This window comes from Sander lucioperca, chromosome 8 (assembly GCF_008315115.2).
Source record: "Sander lucioperca isolate FBNREF2018 chromosome 8, SLUC_FBN_1.2, whole genome shotgun sequence".
In the NCBI taxonomy this organism is placed as follows: Eukaryota; Metazoa; Chordata; class Actinopteri; order Perciformes; family Percidae; genus Sander; species Sander lucioperca.
Window position 1 is genome coordinate 28,222,237 of NC_050180.1, and position 12,830 is coordinate 28,235,066.

Sequence of the window (12,830 nt, forward strand, 5' to 3'; positions counted from 1 at the left end):
TATAACGCTGCTCCCACACTTCATGCATTTTCCAAGAAGGGGATTCAATCAATCAATTAAATGGATAAGAACATACAATATAGCTACTATATAATATATATATATTATGCTGTTTGTTTCATGTAAAATATATATATATATATATATATATATATATATATATATATATATATATATATATATATATATATATATATATATTACATGAAACAAACAGCATCACCATCAAGAATCCATTCTCAAAACTGACACCAGTCACCACAACTAAAGTTTGCATCTTCCGGTAGGATTAACACACTACATCTGTACATATATTAACTCTACATATAGTATCATCTGTAAATGTGACATGACGTGAGCCAAGTCTTTTTCAGGCTTCTGGCATATTACTTCTCGACCCAAGAGCTTCTACAGATACAAATACAATTGGTTGACACCTAGTCTCGCTTGTCAGACCTATCTTCACAGTGCTGCGGAGTAAGGTCTGGCCCCTCCACACATACACTCCTGGATAGGAGAAAAACACGGCCTGGGTTTTTGCATTTCTTTAAACCAATCACAATTGTCTTGTGCGGCACTAAGCTCAGGACGCAGCGGCGGTGGATCTGCAAATTGGTCTTGGGAAGGAACTTGTTTTGGTGGAACATTTGCACCACGCAAAAGAAAACACCAAATCCCCGCCAATCGGTCCCAAAACATCTCAGTTAGACAGTAAATGCCGTGAACATTTTCTTTGACTCTTTATTTTTACAATCATTTCCCGAAAGAACCAAGCAGGCCTGCCTTGTTGCACTATGCAAATTTTCTTCAAAACTTTTTCAGCAAATAGCTTGCTAGCTCAAAGTTTGTTGATGTTTCCCGAAACCAACGGAGTTTTGCAAGGCGAGGGAAGATCCTGCGGCGACGGATGTTCCGGCGATTATCCGATAAATGAATTGTCGTCAATCCAGACTAGTTGACACCAAGATCAGGGGAAAACTTAAAATTGTTTTTCTCTTCTTAGCTATGACGTACAACTTAAAGTGGCAGTAGTATAATAGTAGTGTCAGAACCGTTGCAATCATGTCTGTTTTATTAAGCACACACAACAACAATCACACACGCCATCAATCAATCAATCACATTGCGAGGTGTTATGAGATTGTCATCTCAGTCACGAGGCAGTCATCTTTAAAAACCTTAGTTTGAGCTTTGAAGGTTCATTTCATGAAGCCTGATCAATTCTTCCCAGCAGTGCTGACACATCGGTGTGGTTGGACACTGGCAGTTGGTCATAAAAGGTATAGAGACACAAATCCAGTGTCTGCTACCCATTCATCTAAACATATCAGGGATTTGTTTATGTTATTACAGAAGCAACTATGGTCCATTATAAGAAAAACAACACTGTGAAGTTGAAGGTCAGGCCTTAAAGACTGCCTTTTTGTATTCCTCTACCTCTCCAGAACTAAATCCATTTGTTACAAGCAGGACAATTTGCCTTCAGCTTAATGTCACCTGCCAGGTGTAGCTCTGTAAATTTAACTTTTGGTCCAGGCATGTTTACTCGCTGCCCGCACCATTCTGGGCTGTTGTTTCCAACACAGAGTGATGTGGCACTGAGCCATGACCTGTACGCTGCTCACCTGTCTCCCAGCTCTCATTACTGGCCAAGCGCATCACAGCCCACTTACATTACCTATTGTCTAGACTACTTTAGAGTCTGAGCAATATGTAATGCAAGTCCAGTCTCAAAACAGAGTTCAAGACAGTTTTCTATTAGCCTTGAATAGTGTTATAATAGTCCTAGCCAGGTTTCAAGATACAATTTGTAATACTTGGATAAAACAAAATAAAAAAATTATTATTATACAGTGTACCACTGAGGTGCATGTTTGGATCATTGTAGAAGACATATTGCATGCTTCATTCTGTTAATATTTAGTTTCTTTTACTGTGTTTTCTGCTGCCCTGTTCAACAAATAAGTAGTCAAGAACACCATTTTCCATTTATAGCACATAAAACACATGCAGCAGTAGGATAACCGAATCCACTGTGAAAAGCCAATAACGTAACAAACACAATTAGCCTACTAAAGCAGAAGAAATCCAGATCAATAATACTAAATTATGCCTCTGAGAGCTTAACTGACATCTACCATGGCCAGGCTGTGTTACTCACACGCAGCATCTTCCAAGGATTGTTTTTGGCCCAGGCCTTTTATCCAAGTTAAAAAATAATCTAAAATAGTTGAACGTCATCACTTCAAATAGAGAAAAAAATTAAATCTTTTCACTGTGGATGAAAACAGCAAAGCAATTTTGCATCATTAACCTATATTATCATATGCAGAGCGTGACAAGCACCCTCATTTTATCAGAGTGTGCTGCAGAACTTTCATTTGGCATCAGCTACACATGTAAAACACCCTACAATTTACCCAGAGAAGCACAACTATTGTCAGGTTGAGGTTTATACAGTGAAGTGTATTTAATCAATAAAATATTAATGGCATCAAATACAGTAGTACTGAATACTTAGCGCTAGCTTCAGCCTGTAATCTGTCACTGTCTTCTCTGTGCGCACGCATGCACGAACGCACGAACGGACGCACGCACGTCTGATTTTACAGTGACCTGCAGAGGTTGAAAAGAAAGTAATGGCACCGTATTTTATGTAAGTTTCACAGCCTGAGGGCGTGTCAAACACACAAGTTAGTTGAGCAACAGCACTGCTGAGGTCAAATAAGACTCAGACACTCTGCCCACACTGCAGAGCTGTCTCACCAAACCATAGAGAGAGGCGGAGGGAAGAGAGAGAGTTAGAAAAAAAAAAAAAAAGCGTTTAGGTGTGTGGGAGCACATTCATGGCTTTTGAAAGCATTAGAATTTGAGTATTTGTGACCAAGACAGAACCAAAAGGGAGAGAGGTTTAAGATGTATGAGACAGACAGACAGCATATGTGAAAAAGTATAAGTGAACTGTGTGGAGAAAGAAGAAAGGAGAGATGAGACAATGCTATTAGACGGAGCACACAAAGAACTCTCACCAGGTAGCAGGTAACAGCATTTATTCGTAAATCCTGTCAGGTTTGCTTGTAACATCCAAAGTGAATGAGGAGCTTCTGTATGACTTACTGGTAAATCTGGAGACTGAGGATCAAATCTGAAATGTGTAGCGCAAGCTCAGTGAAAACATACTGCAGGCTTGGCAGAAGGTGCTTCAGATGGTGCTGGCAGAGTGGCTTTATGAAATGCCACAATATAACCGCGACAAAAGGCTCAAGAGTGGGGCTTTACAGCAGAAAAGGAAAATTCTGTGACTTTCAGTAAGGCAGTGGGTAAACAACAAGATTTAAAGCTGTTTTCTCATTTACATAAAATTATTCTTTAAAGCACTACATAACAAATGTCTCTGGGTTCTACATAAGTAGGAGTCGGAAACAAAATTAGTGTTAAGATACTAATGCGGATATTTCTGATATCCATATGTTAAATTTGAATTTGTTTACGTTATTATGATACAATTCCACTAAAAGTTGTTTAACAATAATAAATTATTACCAAGCCATCAATAAAAAGGGTTATAGGTAGAGTGTACTACATTGGGTGATTATAAATACCATCTTTTAAACGTTTAACTTTTAAAAAAAGGAGTAAAAGAATTGCACAACAAATTAATTAAGTTGCATTCAAAATTACAAGCGTGTGGACAACTGCATTATAATGAAATATTAAGCAGCACAATAAAAGAATAATGAAGATACAGCTGCTGAGATGGAGTGGGCAAGAAAAGAAATATAGACAGAAACATGAGTATAGCATGGCAGCACACACAAACGTGAAGGAAAAAAACAATGGTAATCCAAACTACACCTAAAAAACAGTTTTTTTCAAGAAACATACCCTACAGTCACTAAACCCCTGCACATTACACACACTCTTTACTCACACACACCTGTACTTCATGCCCGTGTGTTTCCCCGTTGACTCCTTGAGTGAAATGTGCCGTGGAGTGAAGGAGCCGAAGCTGCGAGCGATGATGGCCACGGTGCGGAACTTTGCCCTGGCTTGGTTCACCACGTTGGGGCTGGTGGCACTCTTGCTGTGGTCCCCATTCCCCCTCTTCAGGTTATGGTCCGTGCAGGCGATGGACACCTGCATGGCTGAGTTTCAGTCGAGGGAGCAGAGCCCAAGAAACGGAAGAAAAGTATAGATGGGACAGAAGGAGTGGAGACGGAGACTGACAGGGAGAGCGTTTGGTTTTAAATCAACTGATTGAGCGTCTCGTCCTCAGGTTCACGTTCTCCTGTTTCTTTTGCAGTTTTTTCTTGAAGATGGATTAAGTCTTCAGTTCCTCACTTCCAAACACTGTCTTCATTTGCATCACTTTGTCCTGTGAGGCAACATAAAGCTGCAAAAGCTTTTGTTCTGTTCTTTTTTTGTCACATCAAGTCTTCCATTCAAAGTCTTTACTTGTAGAAGAGAGGCAGCGGAACAGGTCAATCATCAAAAGCATGAAAAGAACAAAAAGACTCCTCAGTTCGTTGAGGGATTGCCAATTTATTCCCCCGGTCTATCCTGCTCCTGTGTACTGCCTATGATGCCGAGCTCAGGGAATTTTCTAACAGGGTTTCAGCTGCAGAATCGCAAACAGAGATGGGGAGAGTGCAGAGGGATGGCAGAGAACGAAAGAGAGAGAGACGGAGATGCGACCCAGGCGCTTCTCTCTCCCTGGTCTGCCTGTGGGAAAAGAGGGAGAGAGCGAGAGCGTGTGTGTGTGTGTGTGAGAGAGAGAGAGAGAGAGAGAGAGAGAGAGAGAGAGAGAGAGAGAGAGAGAGAGAGAGAGAGAGAGAGAGGCGGGGACAGGGTCAGAGAAGGGATAGGGAGACAGGGCAGAGAGGAAGGAAGAAGGGGGGAGTCACTCTCAGCTCCTGGCAGTGTGCACCATCACACTTCTGCCATCAGCACTTTTCCCATCTTGTCGCTTCTTCTCCTCCACTCCTCGTTCTTCATCTCCCCCCTTTTCATTACTCTCTTCAGCACTCCCATTCTCCCCCTGCCTGCCAATGTGAATACGTGCCACTGTGCGTGTGCCCCAGTTTCCCCCTTTCACTCCTCTCCCCTTCTATGTCTCCCTCGCTCTCCGATATTGGTTTTCCATCCGATGTTTGGATGCTCTTTTTTTCATCTTCCTGTTTATTTTTCTCAGCAGGGCAGCTACTTTGCCGACAGCCCACCTTCAGGGAACTGAGAGACATGGAGCGCAACACACTCACTCTCTCCCTCCCACTCTCTTTCTGTCTTGCTCTCTCTCTCTTTAACTCTCACTCTCTCTCACTCACAGCTCACTATCTTTTCTCACCTGTCATCAGTCTTGAAGGTTTCTTTCTCTCTTCCTTTCAATAATTTCCATGTAGCAAAGCTGTAACCCTTTATTCCGTCTGCACTCTACATACTATTCTCTTTATGGTATTCCTTTGTTGATTATTTTCCTCTTTTTCTCTCTTTTTTATGGACCAGTACACAAGTAACAAATAAACGTTGGTTCAGTGTCATCCAATCCTGCTGCTATACTGAGCCACGTTTTGGATCTTTGCTTTAAAATTCACTATATATTTAAAGACAGCATACATACTGTAATTGAAATGAATTAGTCTTGTTCAGGTGCGGTCATATTTTGAGCATTTTTCTGTATGTGCACACATACATAAACATTATGCAAGAGCTACACTATGTGCACATCTGAAACATACATTAGCTGACACAAAGTAATAATTTTTCCCCAAATCCCCTCACACACTACAACCCCCACAGGCAGCTACAAATCAAAGCTAACGAGAGGATGGATGGACGAGATGGGGGAGGTATGCAGAGATTGGAATCAGCACAAAGAAAATGACTAAAAACAGCAGGCTGAGGCGTAACAGAGCTTACAGAGAATTAGTGCATCTGTGTGTGTGTGTGTGTGTGTGTGTGTGTGTGTGTGTGTGTGTGTGTGTGTGTGTAAGGCGTTTATGTTGTGTGCTTTCCAGAAATTCCATAAGAGGTGTCAAGTGGAGGTAAATGTAGCATTTTGCTGCAGGGTCTCTCAACTATGGAGGAAATATTTATTCATAATTCAAATTGAAAGTCCAAAGAGAAATTGAAAGTCCAAAGAGAAAACAAAGCGAGATCAAATTAAAAATAATATTTTTTTTTAATATTTGGCTTTTCGATTTCAATTTAACATTGGATTTTCATTTGGATTTAATATTTGGCTTTTGAATTTACATTTAACATTGGCTTTTCATTTGGACTTGACACATGTCAATGTAAATGAGGAGCGGTGGCCCAAAGGTTGGTACTTTTTCGTTCATTTGATTTCCAATTTTGAAACGATATCCAAATTTGAAAAATGGGTCATTTTAAACCTTGTTAATATTGATGACAATGTGTTCAAACGGAAAACGAGCCATATTTCAGGAAATAAACTTGTCCATGATTCTATTGAGAGACTTCCAGCTGACAGCGGTGTCTGTGAGCATCACTGGCCGGCCGGCAGAGAAGCGATCCCGGCCGCCACCAGCTGGCTGTCCCGTCAGACTGGAGCTTCTGACAACATCGGAGAAAATGTGCAGTTGGCCATCAATGTTTGTAAAACTGCCCATATTCAAACTCTACACAGTTAATTGCTCGCATAAAAAAGTCTCAATAGTGAATTTAGTGGTGAAATAGCAGACAAAAATTGTAAGAAGTTTCCAGTTGTTTGCTGCTGCTGCTACGGCAAACTCCCGATCTAGATTATAGAATTGATTTCTTTTTTATAATTTCCATCTGTTTCACACACGTTTTCCGTTTGAACACATTGTCATCAATATTAACAAGGTTTAAAATGACCCATTTTTCAAATTTGGATATCGTTTCAAAATCGGAAATCAAATGAACGAAAAAGTACACGGGCTGTACAAAAGGCCGTCAATCAGGAGTGATTGTTGTGAGTACGTGTCGGAGAATAGCGCGGACACGCACCTCACACTGCGCGCACCACCTGGAGAAAAAAGAGAGAGAAAGAAAAAGGAGAGGTCGCAGTTCGGACGATGACTACCCGGTTGAGATTGTGTGTGTGTGTGTGTGTGTGTGTGTGTGTGTGTGTGTGTGTGTGTGTGTGTGTGTGTGTGTCCTCGAGATCTGACAACACACAAACATACGTGGCAGAGCTACCCACACCCATGTTTGTACTGTTGCTTAATTAAATAAAACATCAAAAGAGAGAAGTTGTCTCCGTCCGTGTTTTAAACAGACACACCTGGGGCAAAGTTGGAAACCAGAATCAGCTTTAAATACAGTCCTAATCTAGTCCTCACTAACACGGGCCCAATTATAGTATCTACATGAAAACTTCACTGTTGTTGCATGAAATGTTGTTTGTGTTTAGCCTACATCATCAGTTTCTATCATGTGAAATAAGAGGATAAGCCAGCCTGGTGGCCAAGCTGCAGACAGATGCTCCTCAACAGTGTGCTCCCCAGCAGTCAGCTCCCCCTGCTGTTCATAAGGTACCTCTGCACCCCTTTCATTTCAGACCCTCCCACCAACCTTTGGGCCACGCCTCCTCATTTACATTGACATGTGTCAAGTCCAAATGAAAAGCCAATGTTAAATGTAAATTCAAAAGCCAAATATTAAATCCAAATGAAAATCCAATGTTAAATTGAAATCGAAAAGCCAAATATTAAATCCAAATGAAAAGCCAATGTTAAATTTAAATTCAAAAGCCAAATATTAAATCCAAATGGAAAAGCCAATGTTAAATTGAAATTCAAAAGCCAAATATTAAATCCAAATTAAAAGCCAATGTTAAATTTAAATTCAAAAGCCAAATATTAAATCCAAATGGAAAAGCCAAATGGAAAATTAAAAAAAATTAAAAAATAATATTTTTAATTTGATCTCGCTTCGTTTTCTCTTTGGACTTTCAATTTCTCTTTGGACTTTCAATTTGAATTATGAATAAATATTTCCTCCATACTCAACAGTCTGTGTGTGTGTGTGTGTGTGTGTGTGTGTGTGTGTGTGTGTGTGTGTGTGTGTGTGTGTGTGGGTAAATGTCAGCACTGCAGAAGAAACAGACCACAGTATCATTATCTGGACAAATACACAGAAAGAAATTATACAATGTTTATAATGTGTGTATATTGGTTTGGTTTGCTGTGTGGTTTTCTCCATTGTCAGCAGCTTTACTGTAACAACTAATGAATGTCTAATGTGAACACGTGTAAAAAAGGCTGTACAAACCACAATCTACAAGCAAGAGAATGTGGTTGTAAATGTAATACTAACACCTGTGTTATCAGTCTGGTTCTTCTTTCAAAATCAGCATCTAAACTGGAAGTGGGAGGCGCAGAGCCAAGGACAAGAAATTAACTGTAGAGCATATTGCTTCATTGAAAAAATATATGATCCCTTCAGACACTGTTTGTTAGGTTAGTTTTCTGGACACAAAGGAGAACGTCAGTACCAAACAGTTATGGATATTGTTTAAAGAACCGATATGATAATATGTTCAGTCCAATAACAAAACCTTTTATGATACTTTACTTCGAGGACTATAAATGTGTTTTCATACAAAATATATACTTCTCCACTTTGGGCTAGACTGAAATGGTGCCCAGAGGATGAATTCTAATGACTGATCCTTTGATTCTTCATCTAGGACCACCATAATTTTTTGAGGTGGACATTTGTGGTTTGAAGTGAAATGTCTCCTGAACTAATTGATAGATTTAATGCAATTTGATACACACATTTAGGGCTGGGCAATATATTGATATTATATCGATATCGATATAAAAGGCTAGATACCGTCTTAAATTTTGGTATAATCGCATTATCAGAAAAGTGTTGTCTTTTCTTGGTTTTAGGCTGCATTACAGTAAAGTGATGTAATTTTCTAACTTACCAGACTTACTAGCTGTTCTATTATTTGCCTTTACCCACTTAGTCATTATATCATCATGATTGTTTATTACAATTCTCACTGTGTAAATATTTTGTGAAAGCATGCAGATGCAGTAGTCACAATATCGATATCGATGCATTTCGTCAAAAATATTGTGATATTTGATTTTCTCCATATCGCCCAGCTCTACACACATTCATGCCCACCTCACAATGAATTGTAATAACTTTGTTAATCCCTTAGATTTTCATTGAGCCCCACTATAAGGTCAAATTGCATTATCTAAGAAATAACTATCAGCATCAGGTGTGCTTTGTGTGTAGTGCTATTAGCAAATGTTAGCATACTAGCATGCTAAACTAAGATGGTGAACATGATGAACATTACGACTGCTATACATTAACATGTTATCATTGTCACTGTGAGCATAGCATTTAGCTCAAAGCACCGCTGTGCCAAAGTACACTCACAGTGCAGCTTGCGTAGCTGCACACTCTTAGTTTAGTTGTTATACAAAATAAGCCTAATTTTAGTAGACTCAAATGTCAAATGTTGTCGAAACACAAACCACCAGACAAGAACTTTGCCAAAATTAAATAAAATCTAAAATATATAAAAAATGGATTTAAATCAGGTCATGCCTGATCAATAAATAAGCAAAGAGTACACATTTAACCAGGCATTCAATACCTTCTGTACTTTCAGACTAGGGCTGCACGATATCGTCTACATCGCGATGTGCGCATGTGCAATAGTCACATCGCATCGTAAATTTGTGTGTTACTGTTAGGCATGGGCCGGTATGAGATTCGGACGGTATGATAACCTCTGGCCAAAATATCACAGTTTCACAGTATTGTGAAATTGCAATTACAACTTTAAAATGTATTATTTTAAAATGGCTGGGTAAAAAAATAAAAACATTTGTTTCCATTGAACACAATACGTTTTATTTGTAAACACACTACACACTGGTAGGGAGAGGGATTTCTAATCTGCACTTTTTCTTGACGACTCATAAAAAACAGCTCATACCGCAAGAACAGAATGACGGAATATTTTAGTGGTTTTGAAAAAGTGACTTTTTCAAACCGTGGTATACCTTGAAACCGGTAACCAGCTTAATATTACACTAAACTAACATAAATAACATTAATAATAATTAGTAAACATAACACAGGAAAAATGCACTCACAAGTGAAGTGAACACACTGCATATGGACAATGTAGCAGGTTTTATTAAATTATCTCAAACATCACACATTTATTACTCTGTTGCCCAACAAAGGAGGCTACAATTCAGCAGCAATCAATACAAGCATTGCTGTTTTATTAGAAGTTGTACAGCTACTCTGGAGCTCACAGAAGAAGAAGAAGAAGAAGAAGAAGAAGAAGAAAAGAAAGAAAAGGAAAGCTCCAGAGAGCTACTGATAAAACTATATTTGTTAAGAAGAATCTGTGACAGCAGCTCAGGTCTTTTAATCATTGGTGAGTGTTGCACATTTTAAGTTTTCTAGCTTGCTTGTATTCTACAGTAGCTTGCATCTTCCCAAATGGTATGAGGTGTCACACAGCATGTAGAGTATGTTCCATTTTGCTTCTGCTCTCCTGCAACTGAAAAAACTGCAGTAGTCTTATCGCCTGGAGTAAAATGTCAAGCATGTTGTGAATGCTGGTTGTGTCTAAAAATAAAATCTTGTGGGTTTAAAATGTGCCCCTATTTCTAGGATCTATTAGTCAGGTTGCACATATTTTAAGTACCTTTCACAATTTTTCTGATTATAAACACGTTTTGTTTTTGTTTTCCCAGCAGCTGCCCCGCAAGGAGCAAGTGATGACAGGCTGAGCGCAAGGCAACGACTGTGTTCTACTTTTGCACCTGTGTGTGTAAGTGTGTGTGTGTGTGTTATACTTCATGTTGGGGCATGAGCTTGGTCAGCAAAAGCCCACACACTACAAATTGAAATCCCCATGAGATTCCCCACGCTATGTATGCCTGTATGTATGCTCGCATGTACGTGCGTACATGTGTGTGTCTCTGCAAAATTTTGTACAGTGATCAACAGTGCTTGTGCAGTGATTAACCTCAGGTCAACGGTAGCTGACCTAACACTGATGTGAATATCATTTATATGATGTACATGATATACACAATGCAAACAGCCATGTTTTCTCATGCAGAGCAAGGGATACAGAGTGCACAAAACACACACACACACACATAAATGTATGAGTTTGTGTGCTGTAGGCGTCCAAACATGCTCATGAAACCACACTCACTCAAACATAACACATTTTACACTGCTGATGAGGTATTGTTTGAAAGACTCTCACAACTATTCCTAAGGAAAGAACAAAAACAGGTTTTTATGAACTGTTCATACAACATAGACTGATACATCAATTGCAATGACCAGTTTGAGGCATTAGGTCAAGTGTGCAAGGTCATCAAGACAATAGCGAAGGACACTTGCCATTTTTGTTCAAATACATGTGTGCTGTGCACAAAATTATGGGGTGAAATGGAAAAGAAATCAGAGTTGTGATTTTTCAATATTATCATGCTGCTGCACATTTTCATTTTGCAGCACAATGCTGCACATCACTGTTATATCCAACATAACGTTGATGATGATGAATGAATGCTGAACCTAAATGCATTTGCTGGTTGAAGTGTTTAATTAAGTGTTTTATGTGTTATTCACATTACACTCCCGTTGTTGAACATTAGGGGTGGAACGGTACACAGAAGTCACGGTTTGGTTCAGACATCGCGGTTTGGTACGAGTTCGGTACAATGGAGGGAAAAGCAAAACAAAAATGCAGAAGGCAAATTTTTTTGTCCTGTGTTTCCCACAGATTCGAAAGCAATTTGTGGCGGGGGGGGTGTCAGAGTAAAAAATGACATAACATTATTTATTATACGTTTATTTGATTCACAGCTGCTATATAGTGTTTTGACCTCGACAACCCAACTGCATTTTACCGCGAACTTGCGACTAGTTAACTTTCTAAAGCAAGCGCAATCGCTTGTTTGCTAAGAGTCGGGTCGGTGATTGTGAATGTGTGATTGTGTAAAGGTGTTCACGAGATAGATACCAACCTTTAGTGAACTTGTGAATTTCGCCAGCAGTCTTCTCTCCTTTATGGAGACAGACGCTGTGTGCACGGTGGGCTCGATGGTGTTTTAAGCCTCGAATGTCGCCTTACAGGCAGCTAACCCACACCTTAACACTAACATAACTTCTTTGACATAACCATTGCCGCGCTGCCTGGAAGGCGACATTGGGGGCTAAAGACACCAAACACTGCACGGTGGGAGGAGCTGTGTGTGTGTGTGTGTGTGTGTGTGTGTGTGTGTGTGTGTGTGTGTGTGTGTGTGTGTGTGTGTGTGTATGTGAGCGAGACACAAGTGACAGAGAGACGGAGGAGAGTAGGGAAAGGAAATGCAGAAGAACGCGTTTTAAATAGCGTTTAAAAAAAAATGTATTATAACGAAACGCAATGTGCGGCTGCCGGTGTTGATAATGAGGCGCACTGCCACACATTAGTCTATGTGTGGGAAACACTGATGTCTCAGGATGTACCACCTAGTGTCATACAGTCTCTCCCCTGAGCTAGCTGCAACAGCCTGAAGTGTGTAAAGTAAGATGTAAACAATAAGTACCCCAAATCATCTCCAGACTCCATCTGTAACTTGTAAACAAAATAAGACAATCAGCTATAAAACAGAAAATACAGCATCTCTGTTCTCTGCAAAGACAAACTAAATTACCTGATTAATGCAACTTTCTCACGGCGTCTCACAGCCACTTTTCACCGCAGAAAGCTGCTCCCTGCCTGGCTAAAGCTAGTTAGCCTAAAGAAACAAGGTGTCTGTCCCAACTAACATTACGGTTCGGAGCCGCGA

The 12,830-nt window shown here is 39.8% G+C and overlaps 1 protein-coding gene across 4 annotated transcripts in view; it reads right to left on the minus strand.

The window, feature by feature from the left end:
* kcnab1a (potassium voltage-gated channel, shaker-related subfamily, beta member 1 a) overlaps nt 1–12,830 on the minus strand; it is a 126,789-nt gene that overhangs the window by 77,271 nt on the left and 36,688 nt on the right. Inside the window, exon 1 of one of the 4 annotated variants that reach the window (XM_031290805.2) lies at nt 3,938–4,745. The exons of the other annotated variants lie outside the window; for them this stretch is intronic. Coding sequence (XP_031146665.1) covers nt 3,938–4,143 — 206 coding nt within the window. The 5' untranslated portion in view covers nt 4,144–4,745. Of the gene's footprint in view, nt 1–3,937; nt 4,746–12,830 lie in introns of those variants that run through there. 4 annotated transcript variants of the gene reach the window in all.